The 21749-nt window shown below is 36.0% G+C and overlaps 2 protein-coding genes across 3 annotated transcripts; both read right to left on the bottom strand.

The window, feature by feature from the left end:
* Positions 1-129: 129 nt before the first annotated feature.
* Positions 130-2226, bottom strand: LOC110600962 (60S ribosomal protein L37a). The gene is made up of 5 exons (XM_021737918.2): positions 2106-2226; positions 1300-1339; positions 831-919; positions 643-725; positions 130-512 (listed from the first exon to the last, which is right to left on the bottom strand). Exons 1-5 carry the CDS (start codon positions 2106-2108, stop codon positions 449-451), a joined length of 279 nt encoding a protein of 92 aa, XP_021593610.1. The 5' UTR covers positions 2109-2226; the 3' UTR covers positions 130-448.
* Positions 2227-8852: 6626 nt separating this feature from the next.
* Positions 8853-14730, bottom strand: LOC110601249 (SNF2 domain-containing protein CLASSY 4). Of its 2 annotated transcripts, XM_021738316.2 has the most exons (4): positions 14616-14730; positions 13012-14474; positions 12242-12403; positions 8853-11006 (listed from the first exon to the last, which is right to left on the bottom strand). In XM_021738316.2, the coding sequence occupies exons 2-4, from the start codon at positions 14449-14451 to the stop codon at positions 9063-9065; spliced, it is 3546 nt and encodes a 1181-aa protein (XP_021594008.1). In that variant the 5' UTR covers positions 14452-14474; positions 14616-14730; the 3' UTR covers positions 8853-9062. The 2 variants fall into 2 exon arrangements, with proteins under 2 accessions (XP_021594008.1, XP_021594007.1); XM_021738315.2 differs by lacking the exon at positions 14616-14730 and having other exon boundaries at positions 13012-14585.
* Positions 14731-21749: the final 7019 nt, after the last annotated feature.

The following is a 21749-nucleotide window of genomic DNA, read 5'->3' as shown; positions in this document are numbered from 1 at the left end:
TTATACCATAAAAATAAATTCTCTGCTACCATAAAGACTGAATAATAAAACACTTAATATAAGAATTAATTAATAAACTTTTTAATTCCTTAATAAATCTCCCTACACCACAACAGACTAAATAGCAAATTTCCCTTAAAATTTTCAATTCTTTCATAGAATGGTAAAATAGAAAGCTGCTGCCAACTAAAAAGTTGAAATTTTCCCACAGATGGCAGTTTCCATTTAGACACATTGATGTCTCATAAGCAAGAGAGGAGGGATTAATGATGAACTAAATAGCAAATGGTTAAAATGCCATCAAATATGACCAAAATCACAGTACACTAAAATGAATATCACTCATCCAGAATATAGATCAACTTCAGAACATTCCAAGTAGTCTATTGCTAAGACAATGGTGCGGATGTATCCTAAAGACAGAATTTGTAGGCCAGGTGATGGCAGCTTAACTCTCGGTTTGTTCCCTCAGCCTTCTAATTGTGCTCCTCACAGTTACAGCACTGGCAGTGCTGTCACATAAAAAAAAAAGTAGTTAAATCTCATGAATGGGAACGTCTTTTTAAAATATATATTAAAAAATAACAATGGATAGCCAGTGTAGAAGTGGGAAAAAATGAGGGTAACGAAAAGGGTAGTTACTTCAAAGTGTAGGCACCGCCTGCCTTGACTTTTCCACAGTCCTTGCAGCCCCAAATTCCCACAGCCTTCCTCTTCACAGCATACTGCATCAGAAAAACAACACAGGATTTAGGCCAAGTGATGATATTGACATTTACTGGAGCCAGGTATAAACATACAAGATCAAAGGTAACATTCAAATGACTTACCTTCCCACAGAATTCGCAGAAAAATTTGCTGTGCTGACTAACCTCCATCTTCTTAATCTGCTTACGCAGACTAGCACCATACCGGGTGCCTGCATTAAAAAGCAATTAAAGTTAAGAAAATATTCATTGCCAAGAACCATAAATATCAAGAATCATTCAACAAAATTCCATGCTATATTCATTCACTAGCAGCTTCAATTAACTCATCTTAAATAATAATAATATAACAAACAATATCAATAGGATCAATCGACAATACAGATATAGAGTAGCATTCAACTTAAGATTATTAACTTGGTCTCATGCAAGCTCAGGTAAATATAACTAAAGAGGACATAATGTCAGGTTATGAAGTGCACTAAAAATTACTATCTAGAATTCTAAATACATTAGACTATCAGACAATCAGCAACTCAACCAAATAAATTTTGAGAAAATTGCAAGACTACATTAATTAATTTGCACCTACCATACTTCCCAACAATACCAGCCTTCTTTGTCCTCTTGGTCTGCATCAATTCAAACAAGAAAAAAAGTATTATCACATTGAAAACCAACAGTTTCCCAGAGCAAAGCATGAAGTGTATAATGCATAAACAGCACAAACTTGCTATCTTAAAATCCAAAATTTCTGTGGATTTACAAAAAAATTGCAACTGTTACAATTGCTAGAGCAATTGACTACATGCTACGACAAAGGAATCATTGCCTGGAAAAAACTAACCCACTTGTGTGACAAAAATCTTCACCAATTCCATCAGACAAAATGTCCAATGGCATAATGAATATTTGATATCAATATTTGCTCCAGATAACCAAATGGTCACAAAAGAAATCAACTCTTTCAACTCGCCTTCAAAATCAAAACTTCATTTTTCAATCAGGCATAAATCATTTGCAGAATATAACAAGAACAGACCATGCATCCAATATGACCTCAGAGCTCAGCTGAATGTTTAAACAACTTCCAAAGAATGCAAACCATAAAGCAAATATGTAACATGAGATCATGGCTGAATGTTTTCCCAAAGCTGCAAATCATAACCCATGCTACAACACAAGATTTCACTTCCACAACCATTCACCACCCTGCATCAAATATGGTTAGTAATTGATGAACAAATTATATTTGGAAATTACAAAAGACGATTCCTCAACAAGAATATTTTCGAACGAGACAAACAGAAAACCAGCACCGCAAATATAGACGTATCAAGATCAAACATGAACATCACAAAACAATTAGGAGGCTAGAAGAGGAGGAAGAAGAAGTACCATTATTGTTAATTTGAAGGACTTCTGGTTGTGGAAAGGGAAGCAGCTGCAACTAAAGAGTAGGCTGATGAGAAACCCTAGGGTTTCTTATCTACGCTTTTATAGAAACTTCGAAACGGCGACACGGACCAGTGGTTTAAAACGGGTCAATGCAATAGGGTCGGAGCCCAAATGGGCCGCATCCATAACCACCTTTCTTTGGACTCCCCGTCCCCGAATCCTACGTTAACCAGCATTGTAATGTTTTTTTATTTTAGGAAAGCGTTTTATTAGTTTTTTCTTTTATCGATGCTGTAAAATGTAAATTGTATTTAACATGGCCCATAATTAGGATAAAACAGGATACAATGATCAGTTAAAATTCTAAAACTAACTTAAACGGAGTAAATCAACTAAATTAAACTAAAGCATTCAAACCAAATCAAAATAAAACATTTAAATTCAAATTAAACTTCATACGTTCTCTGATAAAAATAAACAAAAATGAATAGTCTAAGAACCAGAGTAAATATAAAATAAATAAAATAAAATAATCGAAAAAACAAAAAAGAAATTAATATGCAAAATCAAATAGAGGCTCTAAGAACAATTAAACAAAAATCCTATCAAAGAATCAACCAATGAGAATCTCAGCAAAGCTTAGCTAAAAATAGCTAACTGAGGCCATCTCCAACGCTGTGCCATTCTTCATTTTGGCGTTGGAGATGGCCCTCCAACGCTGTGCCAATATTCAACGCCATTTTAGCAATCGCTACAGTGTCACGCCATATTTGGCGTGACACTGTAGCAGCGCTATTTCTGTTTGTTTTTTTTTTTTTTTTTTAATTTATAATATAATTTAAAATTTGTTTTTTTTAATTATAATATAATTCAAAATTTATATATATTTTTAATTAAATTTATTTTTTTTCACTCTTATAATTTATTATATTTTTAATTTATTTTATATTTTTATAATTATTAAAATTTAATTTAAATTAATATATTCACAATTATAAATAATATTTATAATAAATTAATTTATTTATAATATATTACATAGAATAATATAAATAAATTAGTAAAGTAACACATATATTATAATTGAACCATATATATTAATTCAAAATATAATTATTCACTGTACATTACATATTTAATTTTATTTTTAATTTGCTAATTAATGTTTAATTAATGTATGTTTATAATTAATGTTTAAGTAATGTTTTTTTATAATTATTATTTAATTAATAATTTTTATAATTAATATGTTTTTTTTATTTATTTATAAAATAATTAAATATTTGAATATTGAATGGAAATATAAAATATATAAATATTTAGAATGAATATATAAAATTATATGAATTTTTTAAGTGATATATATAAATAAAATTAAAGTAAAATAAATAATATAGTATTAAAAAGAGAGAAGAATATAAATAGAATATTTTTTTTGGTGTTAAAATTGGTGCAGAAGGTTGGAGTAAATATTGCACCATTTTAGTGCAAAGCACCAAAATGGTGCAAAAAATAGTGCATAGGGTTGGAGATGGCCTGAAGTGATACCACCAGATGTATCCGTGCAGTCCCAAATTACCAATAAGATGCAATTGAAAGCCCTCCTTCAAGTTGCCAATCAATAGACCAAAGCCCCTCTAAGTCAAGGAACTCTCCCACATATCAGAACATCCAAAGAAAAAACAAAAATAAAATCATTCCTTCGTCGACAAAAGAGAGTTCATGGAAATAAAAGGAGAAACTAACAAAATAAAAGAAATATCCCTCTCCTGCTTGAAAGGAAAAAAATATAAAAAAAATCAACCGCTTAGGAAAAAAAAATAAACAAACAAAAAAGTATTTCCTCTTAACTTCTCTATTTTTCGATGATTTATTCTCCCCTTCTAGCTTCTTCCCTTTCCTAATTCTAACTAAAGAGTATTATTCTCAATCGAATTAAATGTGAACGTATTAGTCAGGTCTAAATTTATGTAAAATTAACTAATATATAAATAAGATTTAGAAAAAATCATACATAATAATTGAATAAATGTTGTTGTAAATATTTATTTTAAATATTATTAAATTATTTTATATAAACTTGAAATTATGGTAGTTATATCCAATCCGTTTTATAGATGACTTCAATTGATAATAATACTTGACTTTTAAGTTACTAGTTCCTATAATAATAGATAAGATAGAAAATGATAGAACAATCAATATGAAATCTGATGAAAGTAAATTGTATTGATATCAGTGGTAGAATATGTTAGTTTGAGTTTAAACTAATAAAATAAAATAAAATAAAATAAATTCAATTCAATTAGTTTGATTTTAAATTTAAATAGTTTGTTTCGATTTATTATTTTAATATTTTTTCTTTTCAAATTTGATTTATTTTTTGAAAACATCAAAATAATTGAACCGAACCAATTTTATACTATTGTTGTTTCTCCTAATAACAACCCCAATCCCTTTCTTGCTCACCCTAATTTTTGTTCTTTCTCACTTTTGTTCCTTCTCATACAAAATCTCTCTACCTCTCACTCTCTAAATTGCCTTCTTTTTTTTTTCTCTCCTCCATCAACCCTCTTTTTCAAATCACATTAGTCATAGTGTTGTCCCCTTACAAGTGGAACCATATTAGTCATAACTCCTTCATAAAATCATCCCCTCAATGTATCTGCATGCGATCAATGTCTAAAGATTGATATTGTTCCAATATTTATTCTATATATGTCTATCAAACACTAAAGGTGATTTGATTTGGTTCTTAACCGCACTAAATGTTATATAGAATTGATTTAATAGAGTTGAGAGGTTTTTCTCAATTGGATCCACTCAATTAATACGCTTTCAACTTGTCGGTATCAATATAGATTATTTAATTTAATTCCTTATTATTAAAATTTTTTCGAGAGATAGAGATAAAAAATTTTTGAGAGATAGAGCTATTAAGAGTTTTTCGCGTTTTGTTTGTTACATGTATCTATCTAGTGGAAATAGAGTCTTAATTATCTTGGAGACATTAACCATCCTTCTAGTTCCCTATGGTCTTTAGCTCTCTTCTTGTCAAGTGAGACCTTGATTGCAATGCATTTGCTTGAATATTCTCTTTGAAATGCATGGACTGGTTGAACGGAGATATTCTATATTTTTTGTGCTCCATGTGTTTTGTTTCCTCTCCTCACTTCCAATTGGTGTATTTTCAGCTCTTTGGCAGCATTTGAGTGATGCCTCAGATGATGGAGAGGCTTCGCCATTTTTTATGGGATAGAAAAGCAGGTCAACTCAATAAGCTAGATTTTTTTTTTTATTACTGGGTTTAAGGCCTTTGTAAATAGACTAGGCTACTTTTAGCTCTTGTTTTAGTCTTTGGTTCTTTTCCAATAATAAAATATTTTCAGAAAAAAAAATCTTTAACTGTTAAAAAATTTAATTTAATTTGTCAATTCCTACCTATCATCTTTGATATTCATTTAATTTAACTTTTATTGATAAGGATATTGAGAATTTTGTTTGATTTTCTAATATTTTCATTTACTAGAATTTCTTGATTTGAGAAAGCCGAATTTAAAATGATAAAATTTAACTTTTTGAGGACTAGGAAAAGGATAAGAGTGAGAAGGAAGAAGAGAGAAGGAAAGCAAAACAAAGAGCAATATTTCAACGTATGGGATTCGAAAAGTCTCTTGTTGGAGTTTTTTTTCTTGTTAGTATTTTATTTTCTTGAGGGTTTGTGGATGACTCTCCTTTGCCTTCAAGCAGGGGAATTTTCTATTTTTGCTTTTTTTTTTGTGCCTCCGCCTTTTAGTTGTTCTCTTGTCGAGATGGATGTGGAGTGATATTTTTTTGTTATTTGTTATTTTCTTTTAGTTTTTTTTTTAAGTTCTGATACTTCTCTAATGAGGGATATTTTATAGTGAATTGGATCTTAGAGGGTGTTTCGGTGGTTGGCTTACAGGGAGGACTATTGATTGATAACATTACATTTCGAGACTACATTGTTATGGCCAATGACTTTCGCTTCTATTGACCGTTGATTGTCGATTGAGTCTGTTATATTTTCTCATTTTTTAATATGTGATTGAAGTTGTTTTTCTATAAGCGTGTGTGTTTTACTTTCATCTTTTTCATAGTAATGAGAATGTTTTGCATTAATAAATTAAGTATAGTGCGAATTGTTTTTAATATATTAATTTTAGCTTAGATCAGATTAAGTGATTTAATTTACTTTATTCTCTAAGTTAGATTTTATTTTGATTTGCGGTAATTGATTTTATTTATTTCTGAGTATATTTATTGTAGTTTGAGCCTTTTAGTTTTTTCTAGTGTCCCTCTTCTTTTTTATAAACCTTATAAATACAAAGTATTTGTATGGTTAAAAAAAATTGAATCTCACAAATTTTTTTGATTGGCCGGAGATGATAAGCTCACTCTTGTCTTAGAGCATATTTCTCCCTTTCATAATGTCAACTTTATGTCTCACTCTCGTTGATTTGTCGCATAACTTTGTTACTGAATTTAAAATTTTCAATTTATTTAATTTTTTTTTAACAATTCTCAATTTTTTTATTTAAAATATTTTTATTCTAAAAATTTAAAATTTTACATAATTTTATAAAATTTAATTTGATTTTTTTTACAAAATAAATTATGCCTTTCGTGTGGGTCCCTTATATGTGGAAAATAAAAAAAAAAACATATATTTTAGATAAAATAATTTATTTTTATTATTTAATTGCAATGTTAAAAGACTAAAGGTATTAAAATATATGTATAAAAAGTTTAGTAAGATTAATAAAATTCTAAAGAACTTATTTTTTAGAAAAATAAAATTTCTTTAATAATAGTTTAACTTTCTATTTAATTAGAAAAATATTTTTTAATAACTAATTCACTACTATTCAAAACATCAGAAGATACAAAAATATATTTTTGTAAAAAATGTTTCCATAAAACAAACCAACTGAACTCTAAATCTTCAGTTTTAAGCTGGTTTTTTTTTATTATTATTTTGAAACTTGATTCTTCTTTGAAATTTCAAGTTGCATGGAAATTATTTCAATTCCTCAATATCCAACTGGTTATATGATTCCATCATCTTGAACTTAGGTAATATTTAAAGAGTGTTTCGCTACTATAAACTCAACCTCATATTATAAATAATTTTAAAAATTATTATATTAAATATTGACTGAATATATAATTTATCTTTTAAATTTTATTTAAAAAGTCAGTTAATATTTAATTTTTTTATTGTTAATTTACTATTTAATATTTATGCGCATATGCCCAATTTTGAGAGTTAAATAATTATATTTTATAAAATTTAAGAATTGAATAGTTATATTTTAAAAAATTTATATGTTAAATAACTATACTTTTGTAAAATTTAAGTGTTAAAATTAACGATAAAAACAATTAAAATGCTAACTGATTTTTGTATAAAAGGTAAGAGTTAAATTATATATTTGACTATTAAAACTTTATGTCTACATTCATACAACCTAAACTTAAAGCTCCATTAGCTAAAAAGACCGAAGACGAATAGAATTTAAGTTTTTAAAATGATTTATTTTCTAAATTGAAAACATTATATACATATCATATTTATTCATGTTCTATAAGGATTTTTAAATATAGAATTTATTATACAAAGAGAAAATATATATAAACAATTTAAATTTAGTACATGCCGTTATTTATCCTTATCGATGGCAATATATCTTCTATTCAAATCTCGACTTTTCATACAACATGACTTTGGATGAATATGGAACATTTAGAGATGAGAAAATTAGGCAAAACATATAGAGATTTTAATAAAATTCTCGATGTGCATAAAAATAAATTTATTTTCGTGAAAAGTTGATTAATTTTTTGAGTACATAAAGATCAGAAAATGTGTATATATACAAACTCCCGGGAATTATAAGCTTCAAAGCATGATCATTTCCATTTTGTATTCTTTGAATGCAATGCCCAGCAAGAGTGCAGTTGCAGGCAATGTTTATGTGGTAAATAATGGTAATGGGTCTGGGTTATTTTCTGAGAGCTCTTTAATAATGGTGAAAATGGAACTTGTATACAAGCATTATTCTTAGATTCGTAAGAAGTACAGGCCTTTCTATAACTTACCAAAGGGAGATTACTACAGAAGTAACAAGCCTCTCAGGATTATTACAGTGGCACACCTGCATTGCCTGCTATTAGAAATGAAAAGGATAGAACTCAAGTTGTCCAAGGCAAAGCCACGAACCCCGGAATGATTACACTGAAGAACGTCAAGTTCATAAGCTATGCAAGTTTCACAAGTTGGTTACAAGAAAATATCATTTGGAATTTCTTCCAATCTCTGCATTTTGCAACAAATTCTTCCAGTCCAGATCTGCATTTTCTCATAGTTACTAATCCATCAAGGTTCATCAACATTAGACAGTCAACTGCTTCCTCACAGCAAGAATTCCACTGTAAAAGGCAAATTTTCTGCAATCAAATGGAATATGACAAGAGGGGAAATGGCCCAAAAGTAGATTGGATTTATGCAAGTATTTCACGTGACTTTTGCTAAGATTATGCAGTGATTTAACGGTCAACAGAGATGTCTATTTTCATTTCCTACACGATTTGGGATACAAGTTGAGGAGTTAAGGGATGAGTGTAAAAAATAAATAAAAAGGGAGAAGATGAAGATAATAGAGCACAAAGCAACAAATAGTTAATAACAGATATCAACAGTTAAATTTATTGAGAAGTTCACTGTTGCACAGGCCAAGAACTCAGCAATTTCATAAATAAGAATTAAGGGAACTTACCATATTGCAGTATATTCATCCTTTACTAATCTGCATTTACATGAATATTGGCCATTCCAGAAGCCACTATACTTTTCTTTTTCAACCAAAAATGAAAATGGTTTCAGCTTCTAAGATGTCCAAATATTGTGACAAAAATTTTTCACCAGAATGTTTGCTACAGATTGACCAAGCCAAAAGAATCAACCAAATTAGAATCCTTCGGTTGGTAAATTATCCTCTTGAACATTTCTGTGAGTTTGTTTCGGTGAATCATTTCTTCCAAAATTGTATCCTTTTCATCTTCTGACACATTGGATGAAATTTTTTCCCGAGTATGAGCTCGTTCTGAAGAATAAAATACCAATTCTGATAACCTCTCCTTCTCAGCTTGCCGACAATATTTCTCTTCTTCCTTTGTTCCTGAAGTAATGAGATGATAGATATACACAACTTTCTCCTGCCCAAGCCTGTATGCACGGCTTATTGCTTGCCTTTCGACTGAAGGATTCCAAACGACATCAAGCAAGACAACCCTTGATGCGCCGACTAGATTTATCCCTTCACAACAAGCCCTTGTTGATGCAAGCATCACTTTTGCTTGACTGTTTCTATTGTTGAAATCCTTGATAAGAGATTGGCGCTGAACTGTATCCACCTGTCCATTCATGCGTAAGATCTCTTTCCCTTGAATCCAGTTGAATCTAGATTCAAGAAGCTTGCATATGAATGTCAATGGATGAAGATATTGACTAAAGATCAACACTTTCTCATCTGTGGCTATACTAAGCCGAATAAGTTCAGTAAGAAATTTTGTTTTGACCCCCATATCTGGATTCAACCTAAGCTTTTCTAACATGGCTCGTCCACCAAAGTCATCCAAATCGAAGGATTGATTCAGCAAAAGAGAAGGATGCACAGAAACCAAAGTCACCAAATATTCCAAATCAAAAGCAGTCCGGTTTGCTGTAAGTTCAACTTTATCAAGGAGGCTCTTCTGAAAATGAGGTGGCTCTAAAATGATCATAGCATCTCTCAAACCCGGAAGACTTTGTTGTAGAATATTACCCCTATGTACATGCACAAAAGGCCTTATCATGGCTCTAACCTCTTCCAACCTTTCAGCTCTCACTCTATCATCAGCAACTCTGCCAAGTGAATTTGTGAGAGAAGCCCAATTCCTTCTTGCCCCATTTACCTTCCGACTACGTTTTGTATCAAAGAAGGCATTGAATTTGCATGAGATCCTATCTGCAAATTTAGGTCTCGCTAAGCATAGTGTATTATAAAGCTCATCAAAGTTATTCTGGAAAGGGGTTCCTGAAAGAATAATGCGCTTTTCTGTTCGGATTTTTGATAGAGCCTTCCATATTTGGCTCTGGTCATTGCGAGGTGTGTGTCCTTCATCAAGGACTAAAAGACCGGGAAGCTCAAGAAGAATTTGCCGCACCATGCCTTCTTCATTCTTCTGTCGAACTGCACTCCTCTTCTTGTCTTCTCCAACAAGCTCTTCAAATAGTTTATAACTGATGCCAAGGATACTCGTATCATTTTTCCAGGAATATAACTTCAACATCCGAACAGAGTTTAGACTATGCTGTCTGGATTTAAATAGCTTCATAGCAGCTACATTTTCCTTGCCAGAGAACTTTGGCTTGTTCAAATTGTGAAAAGGAATGTTAACTTTCCACTTCTTGAATTCTGCTTCCCAGGAAAGCAGCATGCTCGAGGGGGCAATAATCACCGGTCTACATGTAGGGTACAACTTCAAGTGTGTCTGAAGAAAAACTATTGCCAGGCGGGTTTTTCCAGTTCCAGGAGCATGTGATATGATACATCCACCAGTCTCACTATCAGAACTGGTTGGCTTTTTCAACTTGTCAAGGTAAATCCCTCCAGCTATGTTTTTCCACAGAAATTTAAAACCTTCCCGTTGATGTTCATGCAGGTCCTTTTCAATACCAGGAATGATGTTCCACACGGTGCCTCGTGCATGAAAGGAGAAGGGATCACAGCCAGGCTGTGAGTCATGACCACAGTTCTGATCACGAAGCTCCTCAAAGACATTAAGGTGCACAGCATATGATACTCTCCTTTCTGAATACTGTGAGGTACGCCTACCCTGCAACAGATAAAGCCAGTTTTTGAAAAATCAGATCCCTAATGCTTACTTGATGCCTAAAGTTGAGCACTGTAATATTAATATAGATTTATACTCTATATTAATATAGATTTATACTCTATATTAATATAGATTTATACTGGGAGCATCCAATAAGCTTTTAGCTAGACACTAAGGGCCTACTTAATTTAGTTGTTGAATACAACTGAGAGTTATTATTGATGGTTGATTGCTAGTAGCTTATATATCCCAAGTGTTTAAAACTATATCTAAGTATTACCGTTGACATGTTAAATGACTAAAAATATATATTTATATTAATTATTATTAAAATAGACATAAAATTATTAGTTTTTTTTTATACATATACAAGAAGTAAAAATATAATTATTTTTTATGCACATGCATCTTATAATTTTAAATAATTTATTGATATAAAAATTTATTCAATAAAAAATTATAGTTAATAAATTTTAAAAGATAATATACTCTAAATAAAAAATAAAATGAACAACTAGCTTATGAGAAACAACAAAATTATAGAGCTGTTATCAAATGCAGCTAATAGGTATGTCAATTATCAGCTATTTCTTTAGAGGGTTTATCAAGCACCTTGACTCAGCTTTTTGGATGCCTATAAACCAAAATCCTCCTAACTATGTGATTAATAGAAATCCCCACTAAGCAAATTTAATGCATGTCCAAAGCTGAGAAACAGCGAATGCAAATAATTAATTTTCAGTGGGATATCAGATTGCTAATCACATTTCTTATTTGCTTTTGCCATGTAAAAGACCAACCAACATGAAATTGATATAAAATTCCAAATAAACATTTGGCCAAGTTACAAAATCAGTGATTAATATAAAATTCCACAAAACAGATTTACTAAACATCCAAAGTCCTCTCTAGCCAAGACAAGATAAAATTATAATAACAAGAAGCCATAAACTTTCCACTCTCAAATTATGATATTTGACTGTGAAACTAGCTTATGCAATATGATTGAACTTCAAGCATGTCATCAGATTGCTAGCTGATTCCTAATCACATTTCTTATTTGCTTTTGCTAGGTAGCAGAGCGACCAACATGTGATGTGGTTCATATTGCTTTATATTAGGCGATTCTATTGTTATTAGACCTCCTAACGTACTAATTTTAAAGCAACTGATAGCAGAAGGGAAAAAAAAATATTTCTTGGTGCACATGAGTAACAGAAGATTATGAAACTTACAAAAGGTGCTGTACAATATTTGATCTCCACATTTACAAAAGAGCAAAACTTGCATTTGATTCCAATCTCTTCATCAAGAACATATTGATGTTTCCCTTGTTGGCAAAGGGCGTCGGTATCAAGTTCATTCTCAGGAGTAACATCAGCTGCATTTTCAGCCTCCTGTCAACATAGATCGAGATGACTGGATGAAAAGAATATATAATGCCTCTAATATGAGGCTACTTGACTTATCAACACAAACTGTGAAAGCAACAGTGAAAAAATAAAATGAAGATGATGCAAATGAGTAAAAGTGAAAACCATATACAAAAAAAAAAAACACAATTGAGCAGCACAAATAGAAGACTTGATAAAAATGATAATTCTGATATAAATGGAGCGTCAAAAATTATACCACTAGATGATTTGGTAAGATCCAATCGAATGTTGAAAACAACAAACTTATAGAAAAAAAAAAGCATTGAAAACAAAATAACCATAGAGAACACTGATTAAAAGAAATACCATAAAATAAATCTCAACAGCAGTTTTTTTGCACAAAAAAATTTAAACTTTTTGGAATCTCAATATAGGTCAACAAAAAACAGAGGACCAAAGACTTGATTAAATAGAATACCAGAAATGGATTAAACATGCTATTGATATAAAAAATGTTGCAAAATTCAAAATTCCCATGTTTATCCACAGGCTGACAACCATTGGAAATTTAGTTAGTACAGAAAAAATATCTATTCAATTAAAAAATTAATAAATTAAGAAAAGCATACCTCTTTCCCATCAGTAGCATCATCTGCACAAAGAGCCAGGTTCATTTCAGCCCAAAGTTTCTCCAATTCTTTCTCCTCTTCTGATTTCTCCACTGCAACTTGTTCTTCAGTTCCAAATGTGAATTTCAGTGGAAGACTTGGCTCAATGACTGGCTCATCAATTTCTTCACCAGGTATTTCCGTCTTGTCCAATATAGAATTTGCAAGAATTTGTACTACTTCATGATCTTCATAGGCTCGGATTCTTTTTCTACTGGGCTGCCCACCACATAAATCCTGCACATGCTCCTCCTCATCTTCCACTTCCTCAATCCCAAAGTCATTAAGGTCCTCATTATCTACACAAATAGGATGGCTAACTGTTCCAACCCCAACTATCTTCTCGCTAGATTCTGAACTACATCGTGATCTAGTTCGTTTTGAAACACAAATTTTCTTTTGAACTTCATCAACAGCATCATCCTTGCCATTACCACTAATATCATTTTTGCAATCATCAGACAGCTTTTTCCTTTTCAATCTAATCTCAACCTCGTCCCCAATTCCCCTGCTCGCAGTTTCTTTCACCGAAATCGGAGATTCTTCCTCCTTGTTGCTTCGGTCTTCCCCTTTTTCCCTGTTCCCAGATTCTTTCACCGACACCGGAGATTCTTCCTCCTTGTTGCTTCCGTCTTCCCCTTTTCCCCTGTTCCCAGGTTCTTTCACCGAAACTGGAGATTCTTCCTCCTTATTGCTTTCATCTTCCCCTTCACTCTCGCCACTCAATTCCTCGAAACCAGGAGAACCATCAGGTATTTCTGGCACATAACCATCATAATCATCATCAGAATCCTCATCACTCTCACCACTAGAAGAGGTCTCAATTTCATCCTCATCATCACTATCCTCTACACTCTCTTCAGAAGAAATGTCATCTTCCTCAGAATCACTATCGGAAATCGACACCACAACCACATCATCCTCACCATTAGATTTAGACCTACTACAACTTTCTTCCACATCCACACGCCCACTTTCCCTCCAACCCATCTCTTCAGAATCATCATTCTCCGCACACTCAAATCCCAAATTTTCAAAATTAGATGCACCCATATCACACTTATCTACACAATCATATGGACCCAAATCACAGAACTCCACAACATCATCACCAAGCCCCAAATTATCACTGCCATTGTCCATTTGACACGACCCACTAGAGCTCTTCCCCTTTACAACACCATAATCAACAAGCCCTAAATTTTCACTCCCATTATCTTTTTGACACGACCCACTAGAGCTCCTCCCCTTAACATCACTGAAACCACTAAAACTCGTAGACTCAGCAGCATTACGTTTCTTTTCATAGCATTTTCCGTTCAACTCTTCATGCAATTTCCTATACATTAGGGCTTCTCTACTCCGAGTCCTTCTAGCTATTGGTAACGTGTAATCCATCATCTTCTCACACAAAAAGACTCGATCTTCCAAAGCGAGAATCGAGAAAGAACACCGAGAGTTAACACACGAGAACATCACATGCAAGTGATCGTCAAACAATGAGAAGAAATCTTATACATTGATGGAAAATAAACAGAGAAATAGAGAGAGAAAGAGAGAGGTACCTGTAGAGGGATGCACAGAGAGACAAGGAATGCAAAAGGGCGCGAATTGCGTGAGCAGGGAAGAGAAGAGCTTGTCGTTTGGTGTGTTTTGACTTGCTAAGAGTTTCTGTTTACTTTAAACTGTAAGTGTAGCAGGAAGACTGTACTAGGTCTTGTCCCCTTTTAGTATTACTTAGGTGGGGCCATCGTAAAATATTCATATTCCCAATTTTACCCTTCCTTACTTGAACAAATTACGAAAATATTGATGATATATTGTTTTTTAGGAAATTGATGAGATATAGTATTTTTTTATTTAAATATGTTAATAAATAGTAAATATTACAAAATAATTTATTTGGCCATTAAAGTCGGAGGTTACTGTGTACGAAACTCCTTTTAAGATAATCACTAGAAATTTTCAATAAACGATTTGAATTTATTTTTGAAAAAACGTTGATAAAGATAATTTTTTTTTATTTATCATAAATAATATAATTGATAAATATTTTCCTCCTCCTGGTCCATGATAGATCTGGTTTTCTTCTGGATCCTTTCTTGTTGGGCTCCCTGATGGGTCTCTCCATGTTCTACCTGGTGAAATGATCTGTAAAATAAGAAAGAATGGTCAGGGGTCTACCGGGGGTGCCCCGGCAGAGGCCCTCCGACGCTCAAGTCAGATTTTATGGCTCAGAGTAGTATATTTAGGCAAGGGTTACAGAAAGAATAAAAATGGTGTCCAGGAAGGAGAAAGAAGAAGAAGAGAGCCCCCTCTGAGTGACCTCTACCGTGATATATATATCTGTCTCTCTGCCACAATGCTAGTTGTCTTCTGCCGCCTAGCTCCGTATGTACGGATGTGTCAGGCGCCTGCTCCATGCGTAACGGCCATTAATTCTCCTCTGATACGCATGATTCTCCTCTGATACGCATGCGGAAGGACCTACCAGCGGGGCATCTTGGTCATTTTCCCCTTTCCGGGCTGGGTTGAATGGTAGGGCTGAAGTTGAGCCTGGTGAGGGCCTGATTACTGGGCCGAGAGGTTTGCGCCGGCTTGATTGAGGAGTCTAGGCGGAGTCCGGCCCTGTGACTGAGCGGGCTGGACCTGGCTCTCGAGGGGAATATTGAAGCATTCGGATCATGGACCGTTTTCATGGGCCTGGCCTTTAGACCGGGGTGAAGAAATCCAGCGATCATCAATTGCCCCTTTATCTCCTCAGCAGTTATTCCATGACTGGTGAGGGGATAAATCTTTAAACTCTATTCATGACCGTGTGGTCTGAGAACTGCTCCTGTCGAAAGTATCCCTTTCTTGCCTTTTTATTATTTTTGCCTGAGCGTTGGACTCTTGTGTATGTTTTTTGCCCCTGAGTATTTATGGGTTGTCTTCTCTCGAGCGTTTTGCGGGCTCTTTGTTGCCTGGACCTTTCTCTAGGCCAGCTGAGTTGGTTTAGTGTGAGCGGTCAATTCCCGAGGTCGATGCCTCTTATGATTGCCCCTGATTCTCTGTTTGGCTTTGTATTTTGGTATGCAGTTTGCTTAGGAATCGCCTTGCCTCAATTCAGTCTGCCTATTGGGTTTACCAGTACTGCGCTCGTTTTCTTGAGATCGGCATGATGCTTTGGTACTTTTGGCTGTTGTGTGAGATCCAAGTCTCTCTACCTGAAGACTCTAGTTCCTTTGGGAGATCGGAGTTTAACTTTTCATTTATGGTCCCGTGCCCCAATCTTTTATGTGAGATCGGAACTACGTTCTTATGAGTTGTTTTTGCTTGTAGCACCGGATGATCTTGGGGATTCCGGCCATTTTCGCTTCCGGAGATCTTTGAGATCTTCGCCGGTATTCTACCTCAGTGAGGTCTTCTACCTCTCAATGAGGTCTTCTGCATCAGTGAGGTCTTCTGCCTCATTGAGGTCTTCTACCTCTCAGTGAGGTCTTCTGCCTCATTGAGGTCTTCTGCCTCATTGAGGTCTTCTGCCTCATTGAGGTCTTCTGCCTCATTGAGGTCTTCTGCCTCAGTGAAGTCTTCTTTTGCTAGGACCTCAGTGAGGTCTTCTTTTGCTAGGACCTCAGTGAGGTCTTCTTTTGTCAAGACCTTATTGAGGTCTTCCTTTGTCAAGACTTTATTGAGGTCTTCTCTTGTCAAGACCTCATTGAGGTCTTCTCTTGTCAAGACCTTATTGAGGTCTTCCTTTGCTAGGACCTCAGTGAGGTCTTCTTTTGTCAAGACCTTATTGAGGTCTTCCTTTGTCAAGACCTCATTGAGGTCTTCTCTTGTCAAGACCTTATTGAGGTCTTCCTTTGCTAAGACCTCAGTGAGGTCTTCTTTTGTCAAGACCTTATTGAGGTCTTCCTTTGTCAAGACCTCATTGAGGTCTTCTCTTGTCAAGACCTTATTGAGGTCTTCCTTTGCTAGGACCTCAGTGAGGTCTTCTTTTGTCAAGACCTTATTGAGGTCTTCTCTTGTCAAGACCTCATTGAGGTCTTCTCTTGTCAAGACCTTATTGAGGTCTTCCTTTGCTAGGACCTCAGTGAGGTCTTCTTTTATTGAGGTCTTCTTTTGTCAAGACCTCATTGATGTCTTCTCTTGTCAAGACCTTATTGAGGTCTTCCTTTGCTAGGACCTCAGTGAGGTCTTCTTTTGTCAAGACCTTATTGAGGTCTTCTTTTGCTAGGACCTCAGTGAGGTCTTCTTTTGTCAAGACCTTATTGAGGTCTTCTCTTGTCAAGACCTTATTGAGGTCTTCCTTTGCTAGGACCTCAGTGAGGTCTTCTTTTGTCAAGACCTTATTGAGGTCTTCTTTTGCCAGGAGATCTTGGGGACCCTGGTCTTCATGCTCCGGGAGGTCTTTTAAGATCCTCACCGGCCGTTTTTATTTTATTTTCCCGGGAGTTCTAGGGGATCCCGGTCTTCTTTGTTTTCCCGGGAGTTCTAGGGGATCCCGGTCTTCATGCTCCGGGAGGTCTTTTAAGATCCTCACCGGCCGTTCCGGGGTGACCTCGGGGCCCCGCCGGCTGTTTTTTGTTTTGTTTTCCCGGGAGTTCTAAGGGATCCCGGTCTTCTTTGTTTTCCCGGGAGTTCTAGGGGATCCCGGTCTTCATGCTCGGGAGGTCTTTTAAGATCCTCACCGGCCGTTCCGGGGTGACCTCAGGGCCCCGCCGGCTGTTTTTTGTTTTGTTTTCCCGGGAGTTCTAGGGGATCCCGGTCTTCATGCTCCGGGAGGTTTTTAAGATCCTCACCGGCCGTTCCGGGGTGACTTCGGGGCCCCGCCGGCTGTTTTTTGTTTTGTTTTCCCGGGAGTTCTAGGGGATCCCGGTCTTCATGCTCCGGGAGGTCTTTTAAGATCCTCACCGGCTGTTCCGGGGTGACCTCGGGGCCCCGCCGGCTGTTTTTTATTTTGTTTTCCCGGGAGTTCTAGGGGATCCCGGTCTTCATGCTCCGGGAGGTCTTTTAAGATCCTCACCGGCCGTTCCGGGGTGACCTCGGGGCCCCGCCGACTGTTTTTTGTTCCTTCTTGAGGTTTTGCACAAGATTCGAGCTCAGTGGCCTTACTGTCGCTTCGTCATCTCAACTGGCTTTGTGCCTAATTGAGGTCTTGTTTTTTTCAAGGGGTCTTTCTGAAAGATTCAGGATTTTTCTGCAAAATAAGAACTTACACAGAGCACATATAACGAGGATGCTCGTTGTTAATTCAATAATATTCATCAATAAATAATATGCCGCACGTGTCACTTAGTTTCATACTTCAGATGAACAAATGCAAGTATTAACTCTTGCAACGTTAACCCATGCAGTTTTAGAGATGCAATAAACAATATTTTGCCTGTGTAAATTTCTCCAGGATTTTTCAATATATATGAAATATAAGCAATTATCAGGATATCTAAACTCATAGAGGTATGTTAAACTTAGTCTTACTATTTACATGCAAAGCCTGTCTCTTAATAGTCTACGAAATCATTTGTATTCAATAATATTTACTTAAAATAACTGCCAATAACTAAAGGCATTCTTGAAATTCTGAAGCAAGATAATAAATATACACAGCAAAGTACGATTTTAGTAACTGTAGCATAAATTTTTCAACAATAATTATGCTAATGACACGTGACAAGTTATGTGTACCTTATTTCAATAGTCAATTGGCGTGATTATCCCTCATTCTTCAGTGAAGGATGTAATACAAAATTCTGAGAGCCTCCGCTGAACTATGGGCTTACCCATGAACGGAAGAAATTTCATAATGTGCAGTTGACACTGTACATTGTTGATCTGCAACTTGAGATTTTTTCCACCAGCCATCAACTTCTTGAGTACTAAATCTTCCTTTACCACGATGATTAGCTCTACTGTGCAGGCCCTGAGTGGGCCTTCTGGGGGTTGTTGTTCCACTTACTATTGTTGATTCAAGATTCCTATCTCCAACAAAAAAAAGCAGTCTTCCTGTGGGGCAGAGTTGATAATTCCACCAACACAAGTCTTTTCATGAGATGAAGTCTCAGTGCTTGCCTCATTTGTAGAATGACCAGCAAAGTCATTATCAGCTTGCAATTTATTATTTTGTTCCTCCCCACTAGAGACAGGTTTCACTTTTGTGGGCCCCCACTTTAAGGTGACTTCACTTTTGGGGGGACAACTTTTTGATTGTCAACAGCCCCAGAAAAAGCTTCTTCAACAGGTGCGATTCTCCTTCCTCATCTCCTTTTCCTTTCTCTGTTTAGTTCCCGAGAGCATTAAACTGCCTCCCAAATACTTGCTGGTGTTGTTTCTTGCAGTGGTGTTACTCACTACTCACTCTCTTACCCAATACAAGCCACCAATTAACAAGCCTCCTCCTGCAGAGAGATACGCCCCATTTGACCCAACAGACAAACACCACGGACTCCCAAAGAAGTGGCCACCCAGTTCGATTGATGGATCGATAGGAGTTGGTGATCATCAAGAGAAGGCATTCCCTGACAAAGACAAGCCATGAAAACGCAAGGGAGTGACGTCACCATACAAGCCTGGAAATCTGAGGTGAAACAGAGCCACACAGATTCGATTTTGTCAATTCCAATGAAACAATACGCCCTTGGGAGCAACGGACTCCAACCCATGAACAAATTGATCTTGGATTTGAGGAATTCCACGTTGTCGACTTGGCTGACCTGCTCAGTCAGGCCATCGTACTCCGCTAAATTCAAGTTTGAAAATTGCATGTCTTCAAACTGGCCAACATCAACAACATCATTCCCTCCGATCTGAATCGCGAGTCCGAGCTCAAGCATGCTCCGACCTCGAACACAAATCTAACTCCGAGCTCGGGTCCGACCTCGACTTATAATAATACTGTAATTACTTGATTTCTTGAGTTCCTTTCAGTCCTGCTCTTGAGCTTGGACTCAAAGATAACTCCGAGCTCGGGTCTGACCTCCACTTATCTTGAGGACAGTCTGGCCATCCGACTCAAAATGCGAGACCGACTTCTTCTTACGACCTGTTGAATTTGATCTGCTGGAGCCTTCCCACTTAAAAGTTGATCATCTGGTGGTGGTGTCTGCTTTAATTCTTGAAGGTTGTGGTTTCTTCCTTTGCATACGTGGTGTCAGCTCCATCATGCCTTCATATCTGGTCCAGTTCGGTGTCGCGACGACCTCACTTGTTGGAGCTTGACCAGACCAGCGACTTCTTCATCAGGTCGGCGCGCCTTTAGCACCATCATGTCTGTCTATCTGGTCAATTTCCACGTTGCTCCGGCCTCATTTGTCGGGTCTTGACCAGACCAGCAACTTCCTCCTCAGGTCGGTGCGTCTTTGGCAGCTCGAGATCTTTCCACTCCTGCTATTTCTACATATATATATATATATTATTTTTATTTATTTATTTATTTATTATTATTTTTTTTTATTATTATTATTATTTTTTAATAACTTGGAATCTTACAGCCAACCTGCCCATCTAACCCTTACAATATATATACGGCCGATCTCACAATCTCAACAAATATGTATATTATGCATTCTTTCTTCTTTTTACAGAAAAAATTAAAATTTATACTTACAGGCAAGCACTTCGATCTGAAGTTGCACCTCGTCAGATCTCAAAGAAAAAGTTAGTAGTAATAATATTTAATAAATGTTAAAATAAACAACGAGGGTAGGAAAATGAAGATTAAGAGACTGTCAAGATATTCTTACACCAGCTGGGTCTTTCTTTTCAGCTGAGTTACTGTAAATCTCCAGCTTTCTTTTTCGTGTAAGCTTTCTTTTTTGTATTGTCTCCCTGTCGCCCCGATGCTTTCCATCTGTCCTGAAATGCGACTCCAACCTCGACCACGAATCTAGTTTCGAACATGAATCCGACCTCAACGAGCAATCTATCACCGTGGTCGTCGGATTTGCTGAGTTCCTTTCTGTCTTGCTAAACACGGTTCCGACCTCCTTTTTTCTCACGGACTCCTCTTCTCTTTCTCTCACCTTCTTCTTCTCTTTTTTTTTTATTTTTTTTTTATATATACAGCGGACCTCAGACGACGCCATTTGATAAATATTTTCCTCTTCCTGGTCCATGATAGATCTGGTTTTCTTCTGGATCCTTTCTTGTTGGGCTCCCTGATGGGTCTCTCCATGTTCTACCTGGTGAAAGGATCTGTAAAATAAGAAAGAATGGTCAGGGGTCTACCGGGGGTGCCCTGGCAGAGGCCCTCCGACGCTCAAGTCAGATTTTATGGCTCAGAGTAGTATATTTAGGCAAGGGTTACATAAAGAATAAAAATGGTGTCCAGGAAGGAGAAAGAAGAAGAAGAGAGCCCCCTCTAAGTGGCCTCTACCGTGATATATATATCTGTCTCTCTGCCACAATGCTAGCTGTCTTCTGCCGCCTAGCTCTGTATGTACGGATGTGTCAGGCGCCTGCTCCATGCATAACGACCATTAATTCTCCTCTGATACGCATGATTCTCCTCTGATACGCATGCGGAAGGACCTACCAGCGGGGCATCTTGGTCATTTTCCCCTTTCCGGGCTGGGTTGAATGGTAGGGCTAAAGTTGAGCCTGGTGAGGGCCTGATTACTGGGCCGAGAGGTTTGGGCCGGCTTGATTGAGGAGTCTAGGCGGAGTCCGGCCCTGTGACTGAGCGGGCTGGACCTGGCTCTCGAGGGGAATATTGAAGC

The sequence above is a fragment of the Manihot esculenta genome, chromosome 15 (assembly GCF_001659605.2).
Source record: "Manihot esculenta cultivar AM560-2 chromosome 15, M.esculenta_v8, whole genome shotgun sequence".
Classification (NCBI taxonomy): domain Eukaryota; kingdom Viridiplantae; phylum Streptophyta; class Magnoliopsida; order Malpighiales; family Euphorbiaceae; genus Manihot; species Manihot esculenta.
The sequence above is the reverse complement of the archived record's forward strand: the minus strand, read 5'-3'. Positions and strand labels throughout refer to the sequence as shown.